Source organism: Aythya marila (genome assembly GCF_965140915.1).
Source record: "Aythya marila genome assembly, chromosome: 2".
NCBI lineage: Eukaryota > Metazoa > Chordata > Aves > Anseriformes > Anatidae > Aythya > Aythya marila.
In genome coordinates this window covers 44,747,147-44,760,952 of record NC_139043.1, presented here as the reverse complement: position 1 = coordinate 44,760,952, position 13,806 = coordinate 44,747,147, and the positions used below count along the sequence as shown (strand labels likewise).

General features: G+C 43.2%; 2 protein-coding genes across 4 annotated transcripts in view; one reads left to right on the top strand and one right to left on the bottom strand.

The window, feature by feature from the left end:
• Positions 1 to 4,714, top strand: part of CAPN7 (calpain 7) — a 31,682-nt gene extending 26,968 nt beyond the window's left edge. For 2 of the 3 annotated variants that reach the window (XM_082752874.1, XM_082752876.1), the window contains one exon: positions 78 to 4,714. In XM_082752874.1, the coding sequence (XP_082609000.1) occupies positions 78 to 222 (145 nt within the window). In that variant the 3' untranslated portion in view covers positions 223 to 4,714. The remainder of the gene's footprint in view (positions 1 to 77) is intronic. The other variant, XR_014316867.1, reaches the window with a different exon arrangement.
• A 149-nt stretch (positions 4,715 to 4,863) lies between these two features.
• Positions 4,864 to 13,806, bottom strand: part of SH3BP5 (SH3 domain binding protein 5) — a 42,208-nt gene continuing 33,265 nt past the window's right edge. Inside the window, exons 5-9 of the mRNA XM_082752877.1 lie at positions 12,533 to 12,663; positions 9,931 to 9,973; positions 9,208 to 9,427; positions 6,954 to 7,214; positions 4,864 to 6,282 (exon numbers count right to left, since the gene is read on the bottom strand). Coding sequence (XP_082609003.1) covers positions 6,101 to 6,282; positions 6,954 to 7,214; positions 9,208 to 9,427; positions 9,931 to 9,973; positions 12,533 to 12,663 — 837 coding nt within the window. The 3' untranslated portion in view covers positions 4,864 to 6,100. The remainder of the gene's footprint in view (positions 6,283 to 6,953; positions 7,215 to 9,207; positions 9,428 to 9,930; positions 9,974 to 12,532; positions 12,664 to 13,806) is intronic.

The window sequence follows — 13,806 nt, the reverse complement described above, 5'->3', positions numbered from 1 at the left end:
AATAGTAGTTCATTCAATGAAGTCTTAGCAGTCTGAAACATTTCAGATCTTATAACGGGTCACTTCTTTTATCATAGGTGTGGATTTTGCTACTTGGAAGTGGAAAACATACTTGCTGGAGTTTACAACATTATCCCCACCACATTCTTGCCTCAACAAGAGGGTCCTTTTTTCTTAGATTTCAACAGTACTACTCCTCTTAAAGTATCACAGCTTCAGTAAGGAGACAGACTTGTGCACTACTCTTTAAAGAAGTCGTTTTGTCCTGCCCTACAGCCTGAGAAGAGGTGAATAACTCTTACTACACAAAGAACGCAATTTTATTTTATGCATAAGTCATAGCCAAAAGCATGGAGTCACCCATTTGCTGATTAATTGTGGTAGACAGCTGTGGTTTTTGCTGCTATGGTATGAGAGTGAGCACTGTTCAATAGGCCTGTGAGCAGGCTAAAATGCTTACGTTCAAATGAACTGGCAGGACATAATTTACTGGAATTTTTCTACATTTCAAATCAAAATATAGTGGGTCTATGTAAGAGAAAAATTAACACTGAAATTCACTTCTCCTGAAATATAGGGCCTATGGGTTTAGGATATCATTCTTAAAACTAAACATCTAGGAAAATGTTATTGTGCATTCTGCTTATTCAGCCTCAGGACCAAATATGTATTGATTGCTATTTGTACTGAATGTCTTGAATGTTTTCAGCACTGAAGTAGCTCTCACATTTCAATGTGAACTTACTACTGCTGAGCATGTTGTCCAGGCTGCCTCTAACATGTTCAGCTTATCTAGAGTGTGTACATAGAAGTAAAAGATAAGGAAGATTCCAGCTTCAGCTATTTCTAGAAGAGGAGCAATGGATTCACCCATATGACATGTGCTTTAAGAGCTGTTATTTTGTATTAGTATTACTTTAATACATATCCTAACACAAGGTACTGTATGGTTTTCTTCCTACTAGCTGCAAAACCTAGCCTGATCACAGTCAGCACTAAAATCAAAAGTTAACCAATAGTCGTGTACAAAGAGCAGAGCATGCCATTCACTTATTAGATGTGAAATGTTTTCAGCTGGAGGTGCACTGTAAGATTCTCTGTATCTACTGAAGTAGTCTCACTGGTGCTAGGGGGTAGTTCACTCCCTCCCATCAGCATCCTAACAAAAATAACAAGGATAAAGCACTTCTTTCCAAATACTTGGCCTGCATAGGAAGGGTCATTTTTAAATTGAAACTGATGAATAAAAGGTAGCACTTAACCCATGCCATCAATAGAAATAAGGTTCAAGTTCCTAAGAAAATAGTGGAAGTGGAATTACTCCAGGGGAGGAAAAAAAAAGTAAAGTCTACTATATTTGCTCTATCTCTAGCCTGTAAGATATATATAAAAATATAAATATCTGAAAAGGATTTAAAGGTTAACTTTTTTTTAAACAAATGACAGGAAAAACTCTATGTGACAAGAGGAGAGGGTACTTTTAAAACAGCCATAGGAAGTTCTTTGCCATTCAGGTTTACCTGGCAGTTTTTTGACCAAAAAGATGTTACTTAAATAGTACCTGTGCTCTAAAAAATAAGATTTGTTCATTAGGAAAGCAAGCACGTAGTACAGGAGAACAAGAAATATCTGTGGCCTCAAGTCACTTTCCTGGGAGTCTGCTATTTACCTTCTCCATAAATTAAGTCCCTTTTTGTTTCATCTCCTTCATTGGACAGCTTTTTAACAACTGCCTAGCTTTCAAAGGACACTGAAAACATGTCTTTAGACTGCACTTTTCTCAAAGACTGTCTGGGCTTTGTGACAAGTTTGTCACAGTGTGACTTACCTTCTTTTGCAGGGAAGATTCTGATGATTATTGCAATGAATCAACATAGGGAATTGTATGGGCACAAGATGAGCAAAAAGCAAGTCCTTTTTGGTTATCCTTGGCTTTTGGGAGTAGGCAGTTGTGCCAAGGACTACTTCCTCTCTACAAAATTAAAATTTCACTTACCATAGATTTATAGAGGAAAATATAAATCTTAGCACAGGCTAAACCAGAATATATTGCATCTACTTTTAACACCTATGAAGTTAGAGGTAGTTACGAAGTCTAAATAATATATTCTTGACTATATAAAAGGCAGATGCCAGAACTAAGTTTTTGCATGTCCTCTGCTGTTTGAGATCAAGCTCATATCTTGTCTGCAGTAAAACCTGATTTTCTTTTGTAGTCTGTTTCTGCTCTGTAGGAAGTTGTCCCCTCCCCTTTTTTGTTTCGCTCTCCAAGCACAAGCTAGTGCCAAAGCTTATGTTGGATGAAATACACATGCAAGGCTCAGCTTCCATATTGTACTGAAGCAAAAGCAAGGAATACTAGACAAAGCTGTCTCTATCCAGACACAGTAACAGTTTGTACATACACAGTACAGTCATGGGATTGGGTTTAGGCCCATAAATCCACAGGATTTAAGTTCAGTATCACTGTCCTTTTTAAGACAAGTCCTGTTCGAATACTGTACCTGCAGAGTTGGTAGAATCCCATCACCATACATTTCCTTTCACAGGTAGGACAAAACATTCATGTGGAGCATCTCAAAAGAAATACACAAGCAAGCTATTCTTGTAACGTTTGGTCTCTGCCAGTTCTGGTTGTGGCAAATCACTTCCACAATATTATTTTTTGCCATTTTTATTAGGAAATTAGTCATGATTACTTCTGATATTTTCTGTCAAATGCATACTTTATCACTTTTTTTTCTGCAAATCTAGAAAAATAATCAGAGATTAAACTGCTCCTTAAGTTTTAGTGCAGCCTCAGCTCAAGATGTAAGTTAAACTCTTCTTTCCCCTACATCAGTTGTCATTTTTGATCTGTAATGACAATATTAGATTGAGTCAAGCTGGGAAATGCTGCACAGAAAATACTTCTAGAAAAGAGCAAGGCCTGCATGGGGAAAAATTGAAATAGCTGCACAACAGCTTAGATTGTAATGAGGGTACATTGGTCATGTTACTATACTCCCACTCATGCAACTCTTGACCATTAAGTGTTCTCTGCCTGTAAACATTCATTTAAAGCCTTTAAACATTAAACTACAAAGCCTTAGAAAGTTGATTGACCAACAAGCAGACTGTATTGCTAAGTTGTCACATACTGTACAGTTGTAAACTGTCTAAGCTGCAGCTAAATGACAACGAAAGCCAGTTGTTGTAAGGGGCTTTAAGAGGATTTATCGTTTCTTTGATTTACTTAGGCTACTATAAAGAAAGGATTTTTTAATTAATATATAATATAATAATATCATAATATCATTGGTGCTGAGGGATAACTGGACATACTCTTTTAAGAAGTTTGGATGTTCTCCTTGCGTATGTGCTGAAACATCTTTTCTGAGTTTTTTTTGTTTTGTTTTTTTAAATCCTACCTTAGAGCTCCGTACACAACACCATATGCTGCTGTTTATAGCTCAGGGTGAGATGCCCCCCCACATCTGTTTGTTTTGTTAGGAAGGAATGGGGTTAGTCCTTCATTAATCTAATCCATCAGTTTTCAAAGACTTACCAAGAGTTAGAAACTTGATATCATTCATCCATGTACTATGTCATCTGTCCCAAGTCTGAGGTTCAGTCCTAGTTTCCTGATGCAAGTTTCATGAAACTATTTGTACAGTAATTTTTATGCACTTGACCATGTGAACCATAAGGTGTTTGAACAAGCAGCTGCTTAGAATTAAGTTTGTGTACATACAACAGGGGTTTTTATCACTTAGTGAAAAAAATGACATTGAAGTTGTGTGATAATACCAAAGAGTAGTAAAAGGCCTAGATTAAATTTTGCTTTATACATTCTCACTGATCACGTATACTTTGATACACCAGAGGCTTATTTTTATACCCATAAAGGTGGCTACCATCATATTACACTTCAGAATACATCAAGAATTCCTGCAAACAGTAACCAGAGAAAGCTTGTTCGTTTGCCTGTACTCCACAGTGATGTATGTTCATTTAAGTTTGTCATATTTATAATTATGCCTTTTATGGAGTTTAAAATAAAATGAGTTTTCCATTCATTTATTAGACACGCTGTCGTGCCTGCTTGCTTGCACAATTCGAGTGTAATTTACCTGCTGAGCACTGGGGTTGCTGAAGAAGGCGGCTGGAGCAAGATCTTTGAACAAATACTGGAGAAACACAGTGTAACAGGAAGGGTTTGTTGGGTCCCACACCCTGCCACGTTTCTGATCAGTGGCTTTCATCTGCTGGGAACTGAACCCCACCATGACATACACAAGGCAGCACATGCAACATTCTCATATCCTGCTGAACATAAGGTTATTCATTACACAAGCGCAGGGTCTTTGGGTTTCCAGTCAGAACTGGCACTAGGAGGAAATTTGATAGCAAGAGGCTTAGAAAAAAACCTCAAGTGTATTAGAGGTTGACTGGCAGGTGTACAAAAATAGATATTCAGCCTCAAGTTCCTCCATTGGTTTCTCTATCTGTATTCAATGCGGACAGTAGCTTAGTTATGAAATTTTAAGTGAGACATTTAATAGTGTGACACTGTGCTTCTGCTTTTCATCTCATATTTAACGCTGGCAGTCCCAGCTTTTCCCCAAGCAATGCTCACAGCAGAAGCTGGAACCAGTCTTCTTTTTCCTAACCACGTATTGGGCTGGGAAATGCTGCCAATGGTCTTTGGACCATGTAAATGCTCATATTCACTGCCACTGTGAGTTTAACAGCTACAATGTGTTGAATCGAATTTTTATGGAAACGGGGTTCTTTACCTGTGGTTCTGCACATCCTTTAAAGACTAAGCTTGCTGTGCGAAAGGATTTGGCTGAGAAACACTTAGCTTGCACAAACTCAAAATGAAATGTGGAAAACAAAAATGTTTACTGTAGTGTGAAGAATTTTACATTAACTTGGAGAATAGATACACAAGCTGTGGCAAGGACAAAATACAACAGGACTGCAAAAACATAGAATAGAAAATACTTTGGGCAATACTAAAATTCCCATCAAATTAACAATAGAAACGGACATTTTAGATAAAATGGTGCTTTCAGAAATGCTTAGCCACCAAAACTGAAGAGTCCTAGGATTTTTTACTACCACTTATTAGCATAATTACCAGACACTACTACTGCCTAACAGCTGCTGGCAAAACATGCCCGTGCCCTTTCTAGTTTTATTGAACACTTTCTCTAGGGCATACTAAAACCTCAAGTCCTTTTAACAGTTATAAAACCCCACACAGTACAACCTACGGAGCAATTTAAGAACACATCGTCAATCTACACTGGCAACTCTTTTTTTTCTTCATGCATATTTGAAGGATGAACCCCTTGTCGGAACTGTCCCGAAAACATCCATCACTCCCATTTCCGAGCAATAACACTTAAAGTGCTGAAAAATAATACTTCACTTCGCAGGGGAGGGGGAGGGCGAGGGGCCAATCAACTCTTTTGGTCACTGGATCACCCTCAGAGTCCCCGCCAGACTCAGGAAGGTGGCTAGAAAGGGCCCATCGCTGCTCTTACGCCGGTTTTTACAGGGCACGACCGATCTTTATCCTTTCTGTGAGCACCAAAGGAAGAGTGAAGGCTTTTAGACCCACACATGCAGCTTTCCTGTACACAAAATATCTCTACAGCTTCAGCGTAATACAGACAAATACAGATGTTTAAAGAATATGCCACTGATACTCAAGAGATCCGCTGTATCTAAAGAGCATTTCATTCTACAAAACTGAAGCCAAACTGCTCTCTGCAAACGTCTGGCTTGAATTTCAGACCCCCTACTGGCATGAATTTACACGGGAACATTGCTAGTTATTGCTTCAGCCAGGCTGCTACAAAACAATTTTACAAAGTCAGTGAAATAGGGGCGCAGCTTACCATTTGATAACTTGTCTGGCCTACAAAGGATTTACTGAATAAAAACTTCAGCCCTCCACATCCATTAGACTTCTTAGTGCAGTTTCAAATTCTCAGAGTAAACGCTTAAGATTTGGCATATATTATTGGCACAATGTTCTTCAAACACTTAGAAGTTCATGTATAAATATTTATACTCCCATTAAACCAGGACAGGGCACAAGGAGGACTCAGCCAATCTGGGCAGCTTTTCTGCCCGCGCATATTCCCTCTTTGATTTTCATGCACTGAAGGGAGAGCTGCTTCATTCGGTTATCCAAAGCCAGCCCCTCAGCGGAGCTGCTCCTGTTGCTGCTCCTATTCTTGTTCACTCTGTCGCTTGTCTTGTTCTCAGCCCCTTCTGCCCTATCCCCTGCAAAGAAAGGATTAAACTCGATGTTAAATCCTGATTTCATTCTGAGCAATTTAAAGGCTCAAGCGGGTCCCTCCACAGCTTCCTTTGCCAAAGCACACAAAGATATAGGAGCAGGAGCAAGACGCCTTAAAACTGGAGTTGGCCTTCCAAGCTGTGCTCATCTTGTGCACTGCATCAGTTACAGCATGAACAGGTTTAGGTTGGAGTACACAAGAGCAGCCGTAATCCTCTAGTCTGAATACGTCAGCAAGGGCTTGCAAAGCCTGCAAGTGGTTCCTTTTGGCACCTTATTTGATATTTTTCCCCCCCCTCTGAAAAGCAGGAATTTCAGCAAGCAGGAAAAGGAATTAAAAATTAAACTCGAATTTTCCTTAAAATAAGTGTACCATCGGAATCCCACTGCTCACTGATTCTCTGAGGAACCTCGAGCCCCTCTGCTGCACTGAGGCAAACCTGGGGAAGCTGCGCAGCCAGCAGGAGAACAGTGAGAGCATTTAGGTGTCACTTAACAGGGATGCAGGGCCTTCAGGAACTGCCTTCCCCAAGGAAGCAGCCAGAGGGTCAGAGCTCAGCGAGCTTGCGACATGCCTAGGGGAGCTGAGAGGGTTTTCCTGCTCCCTTTATAAAGCTGAAAAGCATGGGCCCAGGCCGTATCCAGCTGTGCGTACCTCTTTCGGCTTCGCATTCGGGGGACGATGCGCCGCTGCACTCGCTTCGGGGGCCGAGGACAGGGAAGATCATCCCGAACTCGGAGAGGGAGACGGGGCTGGGCAGATCCAGGCTCCCAGGTCGCGTGGCAGGAGGAAACTGAGTGGGCACCTCACAGGGGCTCGTGGGGCCGGAGCTGAAGCTGGACACCGACTGAGTTTCTGAGTCTTCTTCGGATACAAAGCTGCTGCCGTTGTCATCCTCAAACACTTCGGAAGCCACTGCAACGGTGAAGGAAACATTCCCATTAGCAAACCTGTTCCCTAATTAGAAGGCAGACTGCCTCCACCTTATCTTCCCGCTTTTGCGGTTAAAAATCCAACATAAGCTCTTAATATTTCTTTTTGGATGGAGCACTACACAACAACAAGTTAAAACAACAACAACAAACCTCGCCTGCATCATTCTCCCTGATCATGTTTGCTCCTACCTGGACTCTACCTAAAGCAAAGCAACCCCAAACCGACTAGATTAAGCTGCTCGCAACAGGAGGAGGAATTGACTAATGAAAATTCTGTTTTGTACTAGATACAGGGTGCAGATTTTGCTAAAAAACAACATTTTTCAGTCTCGGCTCACTGCAGGATGGGGACCTGTGAACCAAAGGCTTTCTGCACCCCAGGAGTCTCACTGGGGTCAGAAGGTTTCTTATGTGCATCAGCCTCAAAACGTGTGCTGGAATCACACCGGCCTGAAGAAGTCCCAGAAATAGCAAGACATTTATGATGCCCTGAGGTTATTTTCAGTTACATCTCCTCGCCACTCCTGCTGTCAGAGAGGCTCAGACCCAACTCGAGAGGAGAGCAGGAGCAAAGGAAATCTTCCCAAGCAGCCCCCCCATTATCCCTACACACCCCTCGGACACAAAGGGTGCAGATGGAGGCAGCTGCCACTGGGTTTACTTCAGAGATGTGCAGCCTCTTTCCACTGCACGTTCAGATTGCAGGGCTGCATTTACACATTGCAGAAGTGACCAAAAAGGCTTCAAAAGCACAAAGCTGATGACCAACGTTCTCCACCTTCCTGAGCCCGCTTCCGTGGCATTTCGTTCTCAGAGATGGTTTGTTGTGGTTTGGATTTTATTGTTTTGCTTTTAGATGTCAAATCCAAGACCACAACGTGGCCTCTCTTGTACTTGCTGTGTTTTATCGACACGTAGGAAGCAATACAGGTAACTGCAGGGGCGTGAAGGCAAAGAAGGTAGGGTAAAAGAGATGTTTCCCATTACAGGAGTCCTCTGCTTGGCCAGGAGCACTGACACCAGCTAGTCTACAGCAACCAAAAGTGTACCTATAGCTTATTTATTACCATCCGAGCTTACCGTGCCCCACAGGAGCATCTGCTAGGGCAGAAAACCCTTGCTGATGCTGCTTTATTTAACTCCAGCAGACAGAAACCACATATAAAACATACAAAAGGGCCTCGGTGGAAACTTGCCACGTTGCAATGTGAGAGCTTAACCTTTCGTGGCTATTTTGGTTATTGTGCCTGGCAGGCTGCTAGCCCTGCCCTGCCGTACCCCGGTTTTATGCTGGCACTGGACACAACCTGGAGTCCTTCCACCTGTACCACGCTGCCCCTGAAAGGAAACCCTTGACTCTGTTACACCTACGTCTCCAGGGAGGCCTTCTGCATGCTAAAGGCACGCCTGTGGGCATCCCAAGAGCCAATCCCCGTCTCACTCATGGGGACACAACCTAGGGACTTGAGGGAATTCAGAAGCCGTGCTGAAACCACATCGTTCCAGCTGGCCCAGACACCAAAGTTGTTTGCTGTGCCAGGAAGGTCCCAGCTCCAAAGTACATGGGGGGGGGGGGTGGGCTCTAGGGTTGTGAAATTTTGAACTACTGCGGTCCTGATTTAGACTTTTCCCTGCAGAAATAGAGCTGAAACGCAGATCAAACTGGGATTGGTGGGACAGGATAGCAAAAAAAAAGACTTTCTGCACCAAGAAGGGGAGGAAGTGTCCAGGAGGGAAGAAAAAATGGGGCTACATGGAATATCAATCTATCCACTTCCACCCAGAGCCAGGACAAAAGGAAACCGAACACGTTCAGCTCATACATCTTCCCCTTGATAACTGGCTGTTGAAGAATACAAACTCCTGCAGTAACTGGTACGGTAAGTTCACCAGTCACACAACAGCCAACTAATTTCAACATTTCTTACAATGCCAATGGGATATTCCCAGGCACAGGAGCACTCTGTACTCACTCGAGACGCTGTCTGACTCCAGTTTACTTGCTGACAGGTCTTCCACAGAGGTATTGCTTCCTTCAGCACCCACACCACATCCTCGGGGCCCCATGGCAGTGGACCGTCTCCTCTCATGGATCTCATCTGAGATCATCTCCAGGTTTTTCAAGGCAGTCTTATACTCCCCCTTCGCCAGGGAGAGTTTTGCCTGCAGGTCATCCACTGTTTTCTTCAGTTGCTAACAAGGGAGACAGGTATTAGATGTGCTTTTGCCATGATCAACGTGGACACACAGCATGCAGCTCCACCTCACAGGCCTGGCACCCCCTGAAGCTGGATGGGCTCCACGTCCCAGGCCATGGGCTTGACATCCCACTTCTTCCAGAACCTGAAATTCACCCCTGAGTAACGTCTGAGTACTATGAGCAGCCCAGTGTATGGAACACGGGGCGGGGGAAATCCAGGGAGGAGAAGCAAAGACAGTCACACAGTGTTTTTGTTCAGCTCTGAAGATGAGCAGCAGGGCTCAAACAGAGTTGGAGCACTTTTACTGCACACAAGGAAACAAAATGTCTTTTATCTTTAAAATGTGCATAGCAAATTGTTGAAGATAAGAGGTTTGGAATGGAATTGGTCATGTACAGACATGCAACACAGTTATTCCTGTAGCACTTGGTATGCACTTTCAATATTTACTACAGGCAGTAAATAGGCTCAGGTGGATCTGAACGAAGCACGTACCTCTAGCTGGACGTAGTACTTCGCCTTGAGTTCAAAATAAGGTCTGTGGAAAGACAAAGAGCATTTGTTTACAACCACTGGGACAAAAGGCAGAGTACTAGAGTGGGAGTTCCTCTCCTCACAGCACTAACAGAGCTATGCTGTGTTTCAGTGTAATCCTGAGAGGATTCCTATCCTATGTAGGTGATAAAACATCTACAGGTGCTCTCAGCTTTTTTTTTTTCCTCCCCTAACACATCTACTTCTTGTGGGTCTTTAACCTAAAGCCAAAGAGCAAAATTCCAATTTTTGGAGCTGACAACGTAATTCCCTCAGGCCTAGATTCTGCAATGTTTAAACACAACGTCCAGCTTCAGGCATAGACATCCTGTCTGTAACCAACAGCAACCTCTTCTGAGCAAATAGCACTTCCCTGAGCAAACAGCACTTGCCTCGGCTCTAAATCCTACTGCAGCTGCATCATGGATTGTGCACCATGGCTCAAGAACATGAAACTCTGGCTTTCCAACCCATAAACGCTTTTTTGGGTTGAATTCAATACACGGTCATACATGAAATAACCTGCTCTCATTCCTCTGTGGTTAGGTTATTTCATAGCTCCTATTTTTTAAAGCACAAGAAGAGTGAAAGGCACTTTGCCCAAGTCACCGGAGCAGAAAGGGACTTCCAAAAACTGGCTAACACAGACTTCATCATCCTACAGCTCAGTGGTGCTGAGCCATAGATCTGGTGGATGTTAATATGCAGCTGTGTGCACATTCAGAGCTCACAAGCAAGGACCCAGAAACAAAATTAAAAGCAAAACCAAACCAAAGCAATCCAGTAATCATCCACACATCGATTTGACAGGGCAAATCACCTAAATGACTTTCCTCCAGGCTGTCCTGGTCCTACTTTAGAACAGTAATGCTTTAAGCATCTTAATTCAAACCGAAGCGTGGAGCAAACGCAAATCACTTCTTGCAGGGGAAGCAGCAATTCTTTCACCAGGTCTGCCCGGGGGTTTAGGGAGAGAGAGGCTGGACAACGTGATCCCAAAATGTCCTGCAAGACAAGCAGCTCCAAATTCAACAGCCTCAAGTCCCAGTTTATGTAGCCACTCGACAGCACTGATGTTTTTTGCTCAGTTTCAGCTTTCCTTTGTGTGAAAACTGCAATGCTGTGAGCCAGGTCACCCTTCCAGCATCCCTAGGTAGCATGACTTCAGTACACCCATGATAACACACCTGCTCACACCATTCAACACTTTAATGCGAGGTTACAATAACTGGCATTTCTCCTTTTTGGAGAGAAACTCCAACAAAACATCCTACTTAGGTGGCTCATGCTGTCAGCCCTGCTGTGAAACCACAGGGAGAACACACTGGGATCCCTCCACACATAAATGAAAATCTCCTTATTCTGAGGAAAACAACACAACAGCATCCCTACAAGGGTAGTTTCAGCAAGGAAATGGAGACAAATCACACAAGAGGCAATTGGTGCATCAAGCTCATCACCACAACCATTATAAAAAGGTATATAAGAGCCCACTGACAACTCACCAGGGTCTTTATTTTAAATCTTATTGTAAGAAGAACTCCTGGTAGCCAAACCACTTCTCAGATATTGCTCTTATCTACAGGAATCTGTCATTTCGTGATCTGGTGATATTTTTGCACAGTCCCTGTGCAGTGCCAGACAAACAGCATGCAACTCATTCGAGGAAGGCACACTGCTATACTGTTTTAGCAAACATGCCTGGATCTTCTTTCAGAAGTGCTAACCCTGTCTTGAATTGAGCAAACACCAATCAAAATAGACTTTTGGTTGACCAATTTCATGAAAAAATCATTTTTAGATAGAGGGATTAAAAGCTAAACACAGCAAGCAGATTGTTTAGACAAGCTACAGTCTGGAACTATAAAGAAAGACTGCGAAATACAAAGAGGATTAAGATTTGGTTGTAAACAGGGCCAAAATTTTAAATGGATTCCGAGCAAAAAGCTGTTTTATTTCTCTGCAACAGAGCAAAACTGCTCATCAAACGCACACACGTTTATTCGTGACATTCACTGTTTAGCTATGCTCTCTGAAGTCTGTTTCTTTCTCCAGGAACAATTCTCACACAGCTTTGCTACGGCAGCGTTAGGAAGTAAACAAGTCTGATGTACAGCATGCTACTCTGATGCAGTCTCACACCTTTCAGGTTTCTGTCACTTGCCTGGTTGCCTTCCTAACTAAAAATAAGAACTAAACTGAAAAAAAATAAAAACCCTAAACTGCAAAACATCCACGCACAGAGCTCTGTGGCTCCGTAGGCAGCATCTACATGAAATCCCATATGCCTGTTTCTCTAGTCACGCGCCACGAAAGGGTTCAGTGCACAAGAACACAACTAAGGACATGCCCAGGAAACTTTTCTTACCCCACTAAGTTCACCAATCTATCAAGTCAGGTGCTTCAAAATGACACTGAGGATGACAACAAATGTTGGACAAATATTCTCCTACCAATTGTCTTACAAAGGGCAAAACTTTTTCGAGTTTCAAAAACCCCACAGAATCAGCATCTCCTACAAGCAGACTTGATCATTAAACTCATCTCCAAATGTGAAACCTACTTGGATTTATTGATGGCTCTTTTCAGCTTCTTCTCCAGCTGTTTCATCCTTCCCATGGCGGCGTTGTACTTGGCTGCAGTCTCCTTGTGAACCAGTTCGCTTCTCGTTTTGGTTTGTTCCGCCTCCATGACCTTCAAGGGGGAAAAGACAAGGTTCAAGAGGTTGAGTAGCAAGACCCACTGACCATTTTGATTAACAGTATCTTCGTAATACCTCCAACCAGGAGAGGGCTGAACCCCAACCACAGGGGTGAGAGAATTGAAATGCAATTCAGGCCGTCCCCTCACCATAACCACCAGAAGACAGCATGCCCAACGAGACAGCCTGCTTGCAGGAGGCTAGAAAGCTGACTTTTCTCCTTAAAGAGTTGGCCAGCCTCAAATCATGCTTTCAGCATCACAAATACACAGAGGTTTGGGCCATGAGCTGACCCCCTTTAATGCAAGGAGGTGATGATATGCTGATGACCAGCCCCATAACACACATCAGTCCCAGAGTGTCAGCCACTTTCCGTGGTGAGCAACGGGAAATGTCCTTCCACTCGCTGCTCTGCTGGCCTCTCAGAGCCATGCCTTCTCTCTCCAGGGTACTTTCAGTTTGCAAATTTGAGCTGCAAGTCAGAAAATGCGTTTTCCTTACATGCACTAGCGGACAGGATCCAGAACTGATCTGTTTAAATTAAACTGGTGACACCTCTCCACGGGTCTGGCAGTAAGGAGGAAGCAGGCGATTTTCACACTCCCCCTCCTTCAACTCTGAAGGCATTTGTACAGAACAGAAAGACAGGACCTATTTTCTCCAGCATTAAGTTTTCAAATATTTCAGCCGTAAGACTAACTACTTGAAGCACATTTGTTCCAGCTGGCTTCCACCGCCAGAACATGTCATCTATGCTCCTAGATGCACAGAGAGAGGAAAAAAAAATCAAAGTATCTGCATCTTGAAAAACCTCACTCACCGCTCTACGTTCTTGAAAGTGTCAGCCCTCAGGGTAAACTAAGTAGGGAAAAAGAGCACAGTCAACTTTCACCTGCCTGGTGTGCCAGCCTGCTCAGAGATACAGTGTTTTGTCCCTTCTGATATCTAAATGGAAGTGTGAAACAGCCACAGGGCAAAGCTGGGCTGCATCAGCTGGAAGCTCCTGCTGCCACGACTGGAGGCTACAGATGCTCACCTGCACACACCACTTACCATTAAACAAAAGTTGCTGCAGAACTAGAAGGAAGAAAGGTTTCCAGATGCTCTTGTGATTACTTAAAGTAACCTACTCAACT